General features: G+C 35.4%; 1 protein-coding gene across 1 annotated transcript in view; it reads right to left on the reverse strand.

Moving 5' to 3' along the window:
- Loxl2 (Lysyl oxidase-like 2) overlaps positions 1–17,947 on the reverse strand; it is a 115,921-nt gene that overhangs the window by 44,609 nt on the left and 53,365 nt on the right. The window contains exons 3-4 of the mRNA XM_069823234.1: positions 14,337–14,536; positions 2,872–2,959 (exon numbers count right to left, since the gene is read on the reverse strand). Of these exons, the coding sequence (XP_069679335.1) occupies positions 2,872–2,959; positions 14,337–14,536 (288 nt within the window). The remainder of the gene's footprint in view (positions 1–2,871; positions 2,960–14,336; positions 14,537–17,947) is intronic.

Raw genomic sequence — 17,947 nt, forward strand, 5'->3', positions numbered from 1 at the left:
GTAGTAGTAGTAGAAGTAGCGGAAGTATTAATAGCAGAAGTAGCTCTAGTAGTAGTATATTAGTATAATAGTACTGTCCGTCCAAATGTTTATAGCCTATCGCAGGGTTATCAAAACGAGAGAAATCTCGTGAAAGTACTTACTTAATGAAACTAACATCTGTCCATTCTTATTATTATTATCATTAATTTTTCTAAATAGATTTGCAAAACCTTTAATGGCAATTACATTAATATTCTCATTATAGAGATAGAAATATATATATTCTCCCTGTAACATAGTCCTAGTAAGCTTATATTAAATTAATTTTCATCATTTTACTAGCTATCTCAAATATTAAATTAATTATAATTCATTGAATTAAATTAGGTGATAAATTAAGTTACTACTTTACCTTATAGATTTATCTAAATTTAAATAAATGTGTAGTGAAGAATATTGCTGGAGAACCTTTTAAGTCTAGTGTAAATATTTGTAATTTAAATTTATGTATTGTATTGATTAAGGCTGGTTGAGTGGAAGAGAAGGCCTTATGGCCTTAACTCTGCCAGCGAAAATAAAACATTATTATTATTATTATTATTATTATTATTATTATTATTATTATTATTATTATTATTATTACTTCACCCTCGGCACTTACCTGGGGTCTTTTCTGACCCCACATCATATTTTATTGTTAATATCTACATTCATATAATCTGAAACGTTCCAGTAAACTAGATATGCTATCCTTAGTTATTTTAGTTTCCTTTACAATTAAAATTGAGGAGCTGGGTGCAAGAAGGGCATTTCAGAGACTGTGCCCGTTTTGAGTAAAACGCTTTATTGTGTTCTCTGATCTGTTATGCGTATGATCACCAAGTTGTAGTTCAATATTGTGATCATAGAGGTCAGGAGTACCCAAAATGTAAAGGCGTGCATAGGTAACATTATTACGGTTTGAATTTTCAACATAATTTTTTTCGAAACTTGCATTTGAGAGAAGTGCCTTTCTTGCACCCAACTCTTCAATTATTATTTCACAATTCTATATTGATTATTTTTCCATGTTTATTGCTTGGGTTCGTGAATGGCACCAGCTATAGAACAAGTCTTTATTTTCTAGTTAGCATTATTTTGTAGTAATAGTGTTTTGTTGTAAGCAAAGTGAACGTGCACTTTGAAAAGTGAACAAATGAAACAAATATAGCATAAACTGCCATGTAGGCTATGAGTAAAATGTTGTAGGTTCAAGAATAATTATTATTTGTATTTGCAAAATTAGCTTCTTCTTTCTACTGCGCACATGATGAGACTAAATTAATTAATCGTCTAAACATAATAATTAACACTTGTTGCAATAACAGTTTCCTTTTTATGTCTTGTTCCAACGAAAGTGAATGTGTTCACTGATAATTACAAAAACAAGAACACAGATACAGAATAAATAGTCTGCCATTAAGCTAATTAAAGCTAATTAATTTAATTAATTAATTCAATTATTGTTAAAATACGATGTATAATTCTGGTTGCAATAAAAACTTTCAATTTGCTTATATTGTAGATAAATGCATTAAGGTATAAAATATCCTAATTATTAACGACAAATATTCATGGATTCAAAAAAGTAGTATGAAATTCTAGAGCAGCTAAGTTGCGAGGGTTAACAGGGCTCCCTGTTTGTTAAATTATTTTAAACAGTTGTATGATATTACGTAGACCTCAAATTCCGAACAGCAATTATTTTCAAAAAATAGCTAAAACTCTACAGCCACAAGCCTTTAACAGAGAAGCCTGCAGAAACGGGTGGGGGAAAATGGGATGCAACATAACCACTCGGACGGACAGTAGTAGAATTAGCAGTAGTAATAGTAGTAATAACAAAGATAGGAAAAAAGGTTAGATTATTTGTGTATTATCTGGGAAATAACATGTGTTTATACTGACCTGAATCTCCGAATTTGACCTCGAATAGTACTAGTAGTAGTAGTAGTAGTAGTAGTAGTAGTAGTAGTAGTAGTAGTAGTAGTAGTAGTAGTAGTAGTAATAACAAACATAGGAAAAATGTTAGATTATTTGAGTATGATCTGGGAGATAAAATTTGTTTATACTGACCTGAATCTCCGAATTTGACCTCAAGTAGTACTAGTAGTAGTAGTAGTAGTAGTAGTAGTAGTAGTAGTAGTAGTAGTAGTAGTAGTAGTAGTAGTAGTAGTAATAACAAACATAGGAAAAAGGTTAGATTATTTGAGTATGATCTGGGAGATAAAATTTGTTTATATTGACCTGAATCTCCGAATTTGACCTCGAGTAGTACTAGTAGTAGTAGTAGTAGTAGTAGTAGTAGTAGTAGTAGTAGTAGTAGTAGTAGTAATAACAAACATAGGAAAAAGGTTAGATTACTTGAGTATGATCTGGGAGATAAAATTTGTTTATACTGACCTGAATCCCCGAATTTGACCTCGAGTAGTACTAGTAGTAGTAGTAGTAGTAGTAGTAGTAGTAGTAGTAGTAGTAGTAGTAGTAGTAGTAGTAGTAGTAATAACAAACATAGGAAAAAGGTTAGATTATTTGAGTATGATCTGGGAGATAAAATTTGTTTATATTGACCTGAATCTCCGAATTTGACCTCGAGTAGTACTAGTAGTAGTAGTAGTAGTAGTAGTAGTAGTAATAACAAACATAGGAAAAAGGTTAGATTACTTGAGTATGATCTGGGAGATAAAATTTGTTTATACTGACCTGAATCTCCGAATTTGACCTCGAGTAGTAGTAGTAGTAGTAGTAGTAGTAGTAGTAGTAGTAGTAGTAGTAGTAGTAATAACAAACATAGGAAAAAGGTTAGATTACTTGAGTATGATCTGGGAGATAAAATTTGTTTATACTGACCTGAATCTCCGAATTTGACCTCGACTCGCCCTTCCTGCGCCATTCGCCCTCCGGCCAGCCTCAGTGACATTTTATGCTCCGTAGCATCCTGTGGATGAAAACGAAACCAAGTGAAGGATGCTGGAAACCACAGGATTTGATATGACATTACATAGCACCAATAAATTGGGTCACTTGAAACCACGTCAAGCGTTACGATAATCAATGTAGCGCAATGGTTCTCATACGTTTTTATAATTAATTGGAGATAAGTCAATTAAATAATATACATTGGACATTATGACGAAAATCTGTTGTCTGCAGCATTATGGATTTATTATTTAATCCAATATTCTTTGTTCATTTGATCTACAGTTTTGAAAGATTTTCATTCCTTTTCCCTGATAGGCTATATCAATCATTTTCAAATTTGTATATAGAGAGAAATCTAATAATTTCATTCCATTGTTATTAACAATATTTTCTTAAAATGGATTAAAAATATTAATAGAATAGAAAATTTACCAGTCACATGGAAGAAGGAGATTGGGAAGGCCTAAACAAAGATGGCGTGAAAGTGAAAGCAGACTCCTCGGCCCAATTTCTATAACAGAAATACTACGACTTCCCTGGGATATCCAATTATCTCTATGTCACTAAAATTAGAACAGTATAAAAAGCCTAATAAAGATATTTGCGCTATCATAAATACCGTCATATACGCTACCTGCTAGATACTGCTAAGAACAGATACAATATTTTGCTGTCAGCTTTTTTTCTTTTCTGACGACAAAGCAGAGTGGAATTGTAGGGGTTTCGTTCCACAAGTGTTAAATACTTTATGATTCTGAGAATGGTTCATGGACATCAGTTCTACTAAAGTGGATGTACAAGAAGAGTCAGTGAATATTCTGTAATATAACTGTTCGGAAACAACCAGCAGAGATAAATCATGGCTCAGTCAACGATGTCCAATGTCTCCAATATTATTCCATTTAGCCTATATATTGTATTGACGATATCCTAAAAAATATAACATATTACTTTAAAGTACAGATGAATAAATAATAACGTTGATGATCTAGCGATTATTTATTGAACGATCTGAAAACGAAATTCAACAAACAGTTTTTTTTTTAATCCGTGGCGCCACAGCCCTTGAAAGGTTCAGACCGGCCAGTAGGCTGCTGGCCTCACGTTCACATGTCGAAGCAGGGGTGGGCGATTATCCAACCAGAATGGAAGTGTCGTGTGGTTAGCACGATGATCCCCACCAACCGTTTTAGCTGGCCTTCGCAACCGGATTTCACTACCTATCGTAGCATTCCAAGTGCATCACGATGCTGGGTGGGCATCGGTCCCATAAACTGGCCGATATTTCATGAGAAAATTTCCTCCCCCATGAGTACTCAAACCAGCGCGCATTCCGTAACGCGAGTCCTAGGCAGCAAGTAGTTTATAGCCTACATTAAATAACGTAATTTGAATATATATATATATATATATATATATATATATATATATATATATATATATATATATATATATATGGCGGACTTATGTGAGGGCGGCAACGAACCTTCGGGTTCCTTAAAAGCCATTTGTAAGTAAGTATATATATATATATATATATATATATATTGTGACAGCCACGTGAGAAGGAAGGGCTAAGTCGGCCATCCTGACGGGCAGGTTGCGCGCGTATCTGCTTCCTGGGGCATGTGCTGTGGGGATAAAGGGGAAAGAGCGACTGCGGCAGAGAAGAGAGATATCCGGATGATTCGAGAGTGGAATCTTTCGCGAACTCTCCAGAAACTATAGTTTGGTTATAAAAGAGAAGACGCAAGTGAACGTCAGTCAGTCAGTCAGTAAGACAGTGTTGTTAAAGTCAGTGGAGAGCAAGCCAGACAGTCTTGTGTAGCAGTGAAGCCAGCTTCGAGACCAGAGCGCGACTTGAGTTGTGTCCGTAACTGTGGAGCCTGAAGCCCGGAGTTCGAGTGCAGTGGACCGCAGTTGGGGGACCTGAGTTCGAAGTGCAGCGGATCGTCTCTGAAGGTCTGGGGTTCGAGATTCTGTGAACGCGAGTGACTGAGCTAGAAGAATAGCCAAGACAAACGAGCTGTGAACTGAGAACTGACAGTTCTGTGTTGTAAATAGTGCTTTGTGAATATTAGTTAAGATTAACAGTTAATTGTTGTTCGTAATAGTCCAAGTAAATTGTCATTGTCGTTTGTGGAGTGCAATAACGAACGCTGTGTTGCTGTGCGGAGAGCAAATCCCATTGTTGACGGGAGTGAAATTAAATTGTAGAAAGAGAAGAGTTATTGTTGAGATAATAAAATTACATTGTTGTTCAGTATAAAAATTTACAATATATATATATATATATATATATATATATATATATATATATATATATATATATATGAGAAACATACAATATATATATATATATAACACAGTTGTATGAACACTTTTAAGAATAAAATAAATTATTAAAATTAATAAAATTCAGACATGTTTCGAAGATTGCCTCTTCATCCTCAGTGACTCTACCACGACGGCTGGTTCAGGTGATCGACCGCAATGTAGCGTGGCTTAAAAGAGAGAGATTTGAAGTGAGATTTGAATATATATATATATATATATATATATATATATATATATATATAGGATGATTCACGAGGATTTACCGACACTTACGGAGCTTATTTCCGAGGATATTCTTAGCAAAAAATGTCATATAAACCTTTGTCCTAATCTCCATATTTTCAGAGTTACAATAACTTGAAGTTGTTAGTAAAATATCTTTTTTCTTTAGTTTTAATGGTAAAAGCATGTTACAAATAGAGAATGAACTACTCAGAAGTATCAGTTCTTTAAATTTCTTAATTTCTTTAATTTATTCTGAAGCTAAAAATGTTTTGTGAATTCCATAGTTAATTCGTACAGAATATTTTTTTCGATTTTTAACTACAGAATTACATTTTTCTTACGCATTTATCACAACAATTGATACAAATCACGCCACTCTTGTAAATTCTTTAAGACTGTACATTAGGATGCACAATTAAACTGTAAAGAATAAAATTCCTAAAGTCGTATGATTTGTAACAATTGTTGTGATAAGTGCATAAGAATGATATAATTTTTAGTTACAAATTGAAAAACAAAATCTGTACAAAGCAATTAACAATATATTCTTAGCTTCGGAATACTAGCCAATTAAAGAAATAATACTTCTGAATAGTTCATTCTCTATTTGTAATATAACTTTTATCCTTAAAACTAAAGAAGAATGGTATTTTACTAACAACTTCAAATTAGTGTAACTCTGAAATTATTGAGATTAGGACACATGATTATATGACATTTTTTGCTCAGAATGTCTTCGGAAATAACCTCCGTAAGTGGCGGTAAATCCTCATGAATCACTCTGTGTATATAGGCCTAACACAATTCTCATACAATTAATCGGAGATAAAATAGTCATATATATGACAAGAACATGATAACAGATCGGGCTAGAACACTCAACCATGAGCAAAAATTTAATAAACATCTCTGGAACACTACAAATATACTTTTGTTTGGCGTGGGGGTGAAATTAATCAAAATACAGGGTGTAACAAATAATTTGGCAAAACTTCAGGTATGGATTTCTCACATATAGGCTCTAGGAGAAAAATTGGTTACAGCAACATGGATCCGGAAATCCTTGGTTTCTGGATTATAAGGCTTGCAAGTATGATCACAGTGAACTCCGATATGTTTGTTTCCTGGAATTATTAGGATACATTGTTAACATTTCCTTAGATGAACTGTTCAAATTGTCTATCTCCTCTCTGAATACAGGCCGCAACTCGTCGTCTCATCGAGAGCCGAACATGTTCCCAAATTGCGAACAAGTTCCCTTATTCCTCTGTTAGCAAAATCCACTGACGGAGAGTTTCTTCATTAACCACAGGAGCCGAATACACCAACGAATTTGTGTCCCCACAGAAAGAAGTGCAATGGATTGAGATCTGGTGAGCGTGGAGGCCAAGCATGTTTGGATCTCGATAAGACGACGAGCTACTGCCTGTATTAAGACAAAAGGTCGAAGTTTTGCCGCAAATGCATATCGTAGTGTAATTCAATAGATGGGTTGTTCATACCTACCATCCTAATAGTAAACTCGTTTCTTATATCACAAATAGAATCGTACCAATCCAACATCTTTAGTGAGCCTTGGTCAAAAATCATTTTTACGGTACTAGAGACAATTCTATGACATTTCAAAATCGAATCGTATTACAATACTGTTTATATTTAGTATACTGGGGAAACAGCAGGAGATTAGGCCTATTTTAAATTGTTAACCGTTAAGTTCAGTTCCCTGGATCTGGTTTCCGACCTGTGACGCAGAGCTAGTTGTAATTGTGTTTATCTTGATCTCAGTCCAGCTCAAGAAGCTGCGTGTGAGGGCAGATAATTAAGTGATAACATTAATGTATTCGTTTCTCTTGTAATCCTTTGGCACGACGGTCCTCGAGAGCCTTGGCCCCATTAACAACAGCTGCCCAATCTGCTCCGTTTGTTGTCTCTTGCCGCCATCTCTTTATTTTCATATTCCGGAGGCCACGTTTGAAGTCTTGTACCAATCTCAGTCTTGGCCTTACTGCTCCTCTCACCTCTTCGGGTGTTGCTGCTACAAAATATTTTTAATAAACTTCCTTTCACTGAGTTAAATTATAATGTATGTATGTATTTATTAACACTACAATTGGGTATACACCCGGTGGCAGTGATATATCATATACAATAATTCCATTGCAATTATACAATAATTACAGCAATGAAAGAAAAAAATATATAATAAAATGAAATAAACCTAAATAAAATAAAATAAACCTAACAAATAAAATAAACCTAAATCAAATAAAATAAACCTATTGAATAGATGCAATAAACCTAGGACTATAAATAAAAACTATTCTATAATAACGCCTAACAATGAGCAAAAGTAAACTTAACTTATAAGTACTTCTATTTCACCCACTATTACCAATTTAAGTAATTACATATCACCTTAATTAATTACAAATCAACCTAATTACATATCATCTTAATTACATATCATCTTAATTTATTTACATATCAACTAAATTACATATCATCTTAATTAATTACATATCAACTTAATTAATTACATGACACAACTTAGATAATTACACTGCGCCTACAATTACATTTTTAGTCTAATCTTCTCAACCTTTCCTTAAATGTATTGATTTTGAGAGGGCCACCCTAAAGATTGCCGCAGGTAAGCTGTTCCAGTCTACTATTGTGCGGTTAACAAAGGAAAATTTTGCCACGTCCGTTCTTTGTTTTCTGCACTTACACTTCCTAATATGATGAGCCCTGCCTAAGTATGATGGTGTTGCTAATCTAGGATTGATGTCGGTCCATTCTTTGTGTCCCATTTGTGCCTTAAACAGTACGGTGAGTCTGGTTTTTCGTCGTCTTGATTTGATATAGTAGCCTATTATATATATATATATATATATATATATATATATATATATATATATATATATATATATATATATCTTCTTCTTCTATGGTACAACAGCGTTCTTAGGCCAAGACCGCCTCAATGATTCTCCTCCATCTGGTTCTGTCCCGCGCTTCATTTTTCCAGCGGCTTACTCCGATTGACTTCAAATCTTTTTCAACATCGTCGAGCCATCTTGTTGCTGGTCGTCCCACTTTTCTTACTGTGTAGAATGGGTCGGTAAGAGTGACTTTTTTACATGGGCTATCATCAGCCATCCTACATAGATGGCCTAGCCATCTCAGTCTGTTGGCCTTGATCACTTTAATTATATTCGCATCATTATACAAATTGTATAATTCAGTGTTATATCTGATACGCCAGGTACCTTCTTCATTTACTGGGCCATAAACGTTTCTTAACACTTTCTTTTCGAATACCATTAACCTTTCTATATTTTCTTTACTCCATATAATAGGACTGGTCTAATCAATGTTTTATATAGCCTACATTTTGTTTTTATGCTAAGAAAGCGGGACTGGAGTTGCTTCTTTAATCCATAATAACATTTGTTTGCCATCTTAATTCTGGAGTTTATGTCTACTGTTACACTATTGGAGTTTATGTCTACTGTTACACTATTATCATTTGTTATGATAGTTCCCAGGTATTTAAATTGTGTCACATTTTCAAATTTATATTCATGAATAGTGATATGTTTTTCCTTTCCTTGTGTTCTTCCAGTCTGTAAGTACTTAGTCTTACCTTCATTAACTGTTAGTCCCATCTTATTAGCTGCATATATATATATATATATATATATATATATAGTCGTTCATTTAGTGTTCTGCCCAAGGGCAAATCTTTCACTGCAAACCCAGCAATTCAATTATAATAGTAGTAATAGCAGTAACAAAAAAAAAATGTTTTATTTAACGATGTTCACAACTGCCGAAGTTATATCAACGTCGCCGGTGTGCCGGAATTTTGTCTCGCAGGAGTTTTTTAACATGCCAGTAAATCTATTGACATGAGCCTATCACATTCAAACACACTTAAATACCATCAACCTGGGCCAGGATCGAACTCGCAAATTCGGGCACAGAAGGCCAATAACAGTAGCAGTGGTAGTAGTAATAGTAGTAATAAGTAGTAGTTACAATAGTAGCACTGACAGTAGCAGCAATAGTAGTAGTGGTAGTAGTAGCAGTGGCAGTAGAGCAGTAGTAGAAAGTGGTAGTAGTAGTAGTAGTAGCAGTGGCAGTAGTAACAGTTTTAGTAGTAGTAGTTCTGTTTCATTCATCGACGATGCCTTCAACTGCACAGATTTTACCTGGAGTTCTGTACCAGGCACAAGGTTTTTACTTCTCTCCCGAAGGAATTTAATGTTCTTTAAAATCCATCATCCTTGGTCTGGTCTGCGTCCCGAATCCAACTGACGGTCAGCATGATAACCGTTAGACTACCTAAGATGAATCTCTCAGACATAGCAAAAGGAAGAGAAGAAAAAGATCAAGATGATGAACAATATAGAGCAGTGATTCCCAGAGTTTGGGTCGCGACCCCCTAGGAGAGTATTGTAAAGAACTGAGGGGTATCGAGATGATTTCGAGAATAAAACAAAAAACGCCTTATTTACATGCCGCACATTTATGTTGTATTTAGAAACATAAGCATAAACAACATTGAAAATGAAAATAAAATAAAAATTCATTAGTTATAAAGTAAAAAAAATAATTAATGCGAAAAATGTGACGGGTTGTTTAAGAAGGTAGCTTCTCAAATTTGAACTCAATATTCGATAAACACACTAATATCATTTCAAATTTCAAGGAAATTTCTCATTTTTGTTTTGATGATAGTCATAGAGTAATAACTTATTTTGTTTAAATACGAGTTTACAAGGCCTATAAAAGATTTAAGACCTATTTTTGCAAGGTGATGGTATTCTTGCATTCTTTTTACCCAAAACTGGTCTACGTTCTTTCGGAAAAAAAAAAAGGTCTAGTTTCAACATTCCATGAGTGGGTACTTATTTGAATGTGTTTTTCCTTTATATATATATATATATATATATATATATATGTATATATATATATATATATATATATATATATATATATATATATATATATATATATATATATATATATATAGAGCCAGTTGGACGCAACTGTCTAAAAACGAATTCAGTATCCACCTGTGACTGTCGTAATTTGAGTTTCTTCCGGAAAACACTCAAAACCTGTTGTTTAAAATCGTGAACACTTAATTGCATATCTGCAAAAACAAGCTCAACAACTCCAGAGTCCTTTAATGACACTTTTGTCAAATTTCCTTTTGTCAAATGATGTCGACCAGAATTCAAGTTTCCTTATATATCCGTCGATTTTATCTCTGGCTGTTATGTTAACATCTTAGCCTTGCAAACTACTAGTCAAAGTGTTTACGTGTTCGAAAAATAGGCTATATGAGCAAGGAAGGCCAATGTAAAAAGCCAAAGGAAATTGGACATGTGCATATTTATTTATTTATTGTCTTGCAGGTGCCGGTATATTAGAAGTTCAGTGATAACTTATCCACTGGTTTTGAGTAAAATCCTCGTTGTTTTCGATTTTTACAGGTATTTGTATTTTTCAATTGGGACTAATTACCGGTAGTAATGAAGTATCGCAAACAAATGTTTCTCCCAAAAATGGGTCGCACCTTCAAAAAGTCTACGAACCACTGATCTAGAGTGAAATTAAAACCTGGATGGAAAGAACGTTAGATATGACTGCAGTCAGATACTATTTGCTAATTGCGTCACTGTACAAGTGTATCAAACGTGCTATATTAAGCTGTGGAGTAAGCATATAATGGGAGCTGCTCTTCTGTGATTTTAATAATAGCTGTTTTAAATGTTTGTGTCATGGTTGTCAAGGCCCTGGTAAACTTAATTGTGTGTGATTGTGTCTATTTTTAGTCGGTAGATATTCTTTCGCCTTTGGCGCAAAGTTGTTTGTTCTAATCTATGTCATTGAGATTATATAAACTTAACATTGCATACTACAACTCATGACTTCGCCCTATAGCCTCAAGCATGTTTAAAATTGTTTATTTAAGCGGCAGTTCTCTTATGGTTTTATTTGATTCTACACGTATACTCACAGACTGAGATAGAACGATTTTCTTGAGGGAGGAGCACAATGGGACGATAAAATAAGGTACAGTGGACTCTACTAAGTTCGACGAAACAGAATTGAAAGTTCAGTCCAATAAGGGTAGTGGGTGTGGCAAGTGAAATGAATACAATTTCTTATTGGTTATCTATCAACGAATACAGTACTGTACTTGCATTTCCTGCCCGCCCCGAGACTTGTGTATGCGCTTCTAGTACTGTACTCGAACCACGAGAAAGTCTCCAGGGAATGAAACGAAGCGGGGTGACGCTGTGAATGAATGTTGATGTCATAAGATGTCATAAGGTCACACACATGGGTACTCATATCTCTATTGGCTATCTCTCAAAGCACAAACCATAACACATTTTCATACTACCCTAGTTACAAAATTAGATCACTGTTAATCTCTTGGTCTTTTAATCCCTCCATACAGAAAATAACATATGCAGGAGAGCGCATGATTTTTAAACTGATGTTATAACTCTAATATTATCTATCTACTTCGCTCCAATAGATGACGCAATAGTAAACACATTCCTTTCACGGTATATCTCCTGGTTGGAGAACAGTACCACAGTGGGTTTCGACAGTTCTGACTCATAAGCGGCACAATTCTCAAATAGAAAAAGAAAAGTTCATTAATTTAAAATCAGTGATTAAATATGGATGTCCTAATCAATAAAATATTCTGTTTTCCTTTAACAAAAGTATCACTACAAAACACAGAACCAATTCCCATTAAATGACAAACCCATTTCTTAGTGCCCATATAGAGGCGTGTCTAATTCTCCTACGTAAGAAGTCGAACTATAGGAATGTCGAACTTAAAAGCTTCCACTGTAATTCAGAAATTATTACTGGACATAAAAAAGGCTGTAAGTGTCAGTTTCGTTGAAAACTAGTTTAAAAAAGTCTATGTCGCTGGGTCAATCCATTATAAAAATGCTAAGTCCTATTGTAATTTTATTTAGGCCTTAGCTTCTCCCATAGATGTGCAAAACATATGATATTACATTACTAGTCGCAAAAGAAAGCTACGTTTTCTATTGTTTGACTCTTTGGTACTTACAGCCTTTTTTATGTCCAGTCTTCAAAATATGGACGTAACCACTTGGGGGGAGGTGGATACGTCCGAAAGGCTGACTGCAGGATAAGGAAAGAAACGGCGGAAGGTGTAAGTCTGCACACTGAAAGGAATTTTGTCCTTTCGCAGTCCAAGTGGAGTCGAGTAAACTCGCTCGTGTAACAGGTGTGATGTTCGATGGCTAAGGCAAGGCAAGGCCGCCACCGGAAGGAACGCCGCGAGTTGTAAGTCTGCAAATTGAAAGGTTTCTGTCCTTTCGCAATGCGAGTAGTCGAGTAACCTCGCTCATTTAACAGCGTAATATATGGAAGCTGAGCCAAGGCATTTATGTCAGTATTTCTGCATATATATATATATATATATATATATATATATATATAGGTAAAGGAAAAAGTATCATTCGGAGGTCTCAGGTAAAAATTTATACAAAATTTCCATGCAGAAATTCTGCGTCATCATACGATGAAGACTATCATATGTAGGCTACAGTAGTAGCAAAAAAACCGGACCGACGGAATAATCAAAGTCCCCGAAATGAGCCACTGCGCATGCCACGCTCGCGTTCACAAGATAGCGAGTAATCTATTGAAATTGTTGTAGTTTCGACTGCTGACGTAGTCCATTTCGAAAGCCATTAGAAAATAAGCTGGTAAAATTCATGTTCTGGGAATAATAAGTTAATTAAGTAGTAAAATATCGCTGCAATCGAAAAGTATTGGAAAATTTGAATAAGGAACAAAAAAGTTTCCTTCTTAGGCAGGATTCGAACCACGAAAGTCTTAGTTACCAGTCTATCGTGCTGTCACTGTGAACAAGGCTCTGAAATCAGCTACAAGGGTCGGTCCGGTTTTTTTGCCACTACTGTACTTCGGTACATTGTAATATATTATATGCGAAAAATAATCACTTAGTGATTTAATACGGCGCTTATTCCGGCGGAGCCCGGCCGCTTAGTCACTCGTAATGAGTGCACCTCTGCACACTGTGTGTACATTATACCACTGCACACATCTGTGACGCAGTGAATGAAGGTTGGGCACTAGAGGGAACCTAAGAGAACAGTTTCTCCAACCAGATCAACCGTGAAAGAAATTAGCTTACTATTGCGTCATCTATTGGAGCGAAGTAGATAGATAATATCGTTATAACGTCAGTTTAAAAACCATGCGCTCTCCTGCATATGTTATTTCCTGTATGGAGGAATTAAAAGACCAGGAGATTAACAGTGATCTAATTTTGTAACTAGGGTAGTATAAATATGTGTATCAATGTTATTGTTTGTGTTGTGAGAGCTAGCCAATAGAGATACGAGTACCCACGTGTGTGACCTTATGACATCAACATTCATTCACAGCATTACCCCGCTTCGTCTCATTCCCCAGAGACTTTCTCGTGGTTGGAGTGCAGTAAACTGAGAGATTCTGTCCGGCATCGGAACAGGAATCCGGTGTGGCTTAATGGATAGAGCGTCAGCACGTAGAGCTGAAAACCCGGGTTCAAATCCCGGTGCCGGAGAGAATTTTTCTCCGTTCCACTCATTCTTCATCGTATGATGACGCAGAAATTCTGCATGGAAATATGTACTTCGATACATCGTAATATTGGTAAATCTACATATTTTTTATGTTACAGGCTATTTGCGAACAGGAATTTCGGAGTTTATCCAAGTTAGTGTTACTAGCATACTGTACATGATCCTTACTTTTATTCGGACTAGAGGGTTTTTCTTTGGCGGCGTGGCGGTCGTCGTGGGCTCTTCCGTCGTCGTCGTCTCCGATGACAAGCAGATCACTCCCGCTGCCTCGCTGCTTGTGCAGTCATTGGCGCCCCATCCATCAAAGCGACAATGCGACAAATCTTTCTCATCTCCGCTGCAGTACAAATTGTCCATCCAAAAACGCCCTGCCGGTTAAAAAAGTTAATCATCCTTCAGTTAGACCGTTAAAATAATAGTTACACTGTGTCCAGCTGAAAACACCGATAAAAGACATGGTTATAACCAGGCTTCGAGACTACGGACCCAATGGAGCAGTTCAGTTCAGTGGGAAATCCGCATAACGGCGTACTGAGTATGTACTGGTAAAGCGTACAGTGGGTGGGGGTACTGGAGAATGGATGCCAACAAATACGCAAAGGAAAACACTCTGGATTTGAACGGTTCTGACGAATAATTTGGTTTTCATACAAACTGTGTCTGAAACTATTACACGGTTAGAAAAGTCAGAGCAAGAGATGACGGAAGCCCTCAAATTAATTTAGAAAATGATGCAGAGAATTAATGAGACATCAAGTACACCGATTACTGAAAGTGTAAAATAGAAGTGGAAATCAATTTTATGTAAAAATAACGGATATGGAACATTGTGTAACATAAACAGCAAATTGGTGGACATAGAGTCACCCGAGAATAAAGGACTGTCTCTTAGAGACTGCGATGATGTTAGGATTTTTCGTTTTGCTCCTATCACGTCATGCGAAGTAGAGCACAGCTTCCTACAGTACAAACTTTGGCAGATAACCGAAAAAGATTTACGTTTGAGACACTGAGATTGTATCTTGCAGTACATTGCAATTCGGTACTGTAACTGCACTTCCTAAAGACGATCAATAGGACAAATGAAAAAAATTAAAATTGCTACATGCTTATTTCAACCATTAACACTGTGTATAATTAAACACAAATGCTTATAAAAGACAGGAGAATAAATGCTTTTCACATTCTTTTGACATTATCATTGTGTAATGTATATGTACTTTCAGAATGTACATATGTGTGTTTCCCCATATTACCGTACTCTACTCTAAATAGCAACGTTGTTACCTCAACACATCTCTATCTACCTGCAGCGAGTCAACAACCTATAGGACATGCACAGTAAATTTATTGTATCGGGTCCAAAATCTCGAAGCCTGGTTATAACTGAAAATGTATACGACAAACATAAATAAATCTACCGAGATTTGGTCGTGCACTCTTGCAGGTTATACAGGGTGTAAAGGATACAAACTGCCAAAAAATACTGGTGCTGGAGTATAAATTACAGAACAAAAAAGCCTAATAAAATGTTTCTGTAACTTTTGTGGTTTACGTACAAAACATGTTATCTGTGAGTCTAATGATTTTGGAAATTATAGTAGACCCTCATTATTTTCTTCGATCCGTCACGTACATTGCAACTGTAGTGATATCCTTGTTTACAAATCAGGGTACTCTATTGTGGTGATGTTACCGTGTGTTGGAATGAAGGTCATTGGCAATGACGTTCACATTTACTCGAACAGTAAATATTAGACTGCTATCTATCCTGAAAACATAATATTTTAGGAATTAAAAACAAAAATAGATGAAAAACAAAGCTTAACTACACATAACGTTTAGTAGACCGAGATGTACAGTCTGTATAATTTTGGCAGTTTATATCGTTTTTATCCTGTATAATAATGATATTATGCTTGCCACGGGGTAGCACTTCGCATAATGATTAAATAAAAATAAATACTTATAGGCTTGTATGACGTTTTTGAATAAATTATTTTATTATATTGTATTGAATAAATTTCGAACTTATCAGATTTATATTTAATTACTAAGGCTCGGGTTTATGTGGCGTAAAAACTCCGGAAATATGCATGCATTTATACCCTAAAAATACCAAAATATGACAAAAAAAATTTGGAAATACGAAGCAAAACAAATTAAATATTATCCAAAAATTGCATAGATAACATTTTTATTCACCATTTTACAGAATTGTTTTTGTGAATGTTATCTCCTTGCATTCGCCATAGCGGACTGTTCAGTTTATAAAAATAAATTCAAAGTGGAAAAGAGGGGTGAAAAGTGCCCAATGTCTGCCCTCTGAGTGACTAATTATTTTACAGCTATGTTAACAGGGTTACTGACTGTTTATGAATTAATGGAAAAAGCGTGGTTGTCATGTTAGGAAGGGATGAGGAGGTGAAGGTGTGACCGATCAGCAACAATCTGGCCATATTCCTAACATTAGTTTGTCCTTTCTGTTTCGATAACTTACTTTCCAGTTTCATTTAACCACAAAATGTTTTAAGGAAAGGAAATCCAAAATTAATAACCAAACCCAAATAAAATCTTCGCCATTATTGGCACAAAACATGCGAGTACACTTGAAAACTATTGAAACTATTGTAATATGACATTTTAAGTGCTAAAGTTAAGAATGACATTGATTGTAGATGAATAGATGTGGTGCCCGTGAGGAGGGTTTTAAGCATAGTTCACAAGAGTTCGATATGTAATAAAATAATAGATAGAGTAACAAGGACTAGGCAACGGATCTTGTAAACCGTGCTCTAATTTGTAAGTGGTTGTTAAGAGGATTAAAGACCTTTAATGGTACCAAAGGGAAAATACTGAATGACAAGAATGACATCTCAAAGAAGTGGGGGAATGGCTATAGCGAGGAACAATATTAACTTTTAGTACGTAAAATTCCGGGCTGTTACGACTGGGGGCGGATGTTGATGACCTAAAAATCTGCTTAAAATGATCATTAAAATGCCCTTAAACTAATGGAAAAATGACATAATTGAAAAAAAACATTTAAATATTATTCACCGTACTCGCACCACAACTTCTTAAAAATTAGTCACCTTGTTTTAATGACTGTCCTGCAAATCTCGGAGAGAGGAGGCAACTTCCGGAATTTGGCTAAGATAAAGGAAAAGAACATGCAACAAAATGAAGGTTTTAAGGGAAAACTATAGATTTGAATGAAGGTTTACAATGTGTTTCAATCAGCGGTGGTCCATGTCAATGCCTTCATTCTCCATCTCCTCCTCCTTCCGCGCTTCACTTGTGTTACCAGATCTTCTCGATGAGGGAGTGTGAATGACAAAACAAATTGAGGGCGCAGTGTGCATTCATGCAATCTTTGTGTTAAAAATACTGTCTACTACAGTAGATATCACTTCCGAACTGTGTTGAGGACACAATGTCCTGTCCAGGACATGGTGAAAGTTTCCTCCCTTCCAAACATAACTTCTAAAGACACCCTCGTACCGACAAAATAACAGTAGCGGTCAAAATCCTCACTTAAACTAAGCTGCTGTCAAGCATTTTATATTACTTCCGTTATGTGAAGTGAAGCCTTCAGTGGAATATGGGATGGACTTTACAGTCTGTTCCAAACTATAAAACTCAAACTTCACTGTTATTCACTTATTCAGTAGGTAATTACTACTGACCTATTGGTTAGAAAATGTTAAATGTTATGTTTTATTTAACGACGCTCGCAACTGCAGAGGTTATATCAGCGTCGCCGGATGTGCCGGAAT

This window comes from Periplaneta americana, chromosome 4 (genome assembly GCF_040183065.1).
Source record: "Periplaneta americana isolate PAMFEO1 chromosome 4, P.americana_PAMFEO1_priV1, whole genome shotgun sequence".
Lineage (NCBI taxonomy): Eukaryota > Metazoa > Arthropoda > Insecta > Blattodea > Blattidae > Periplaneta > Periplaneta americana.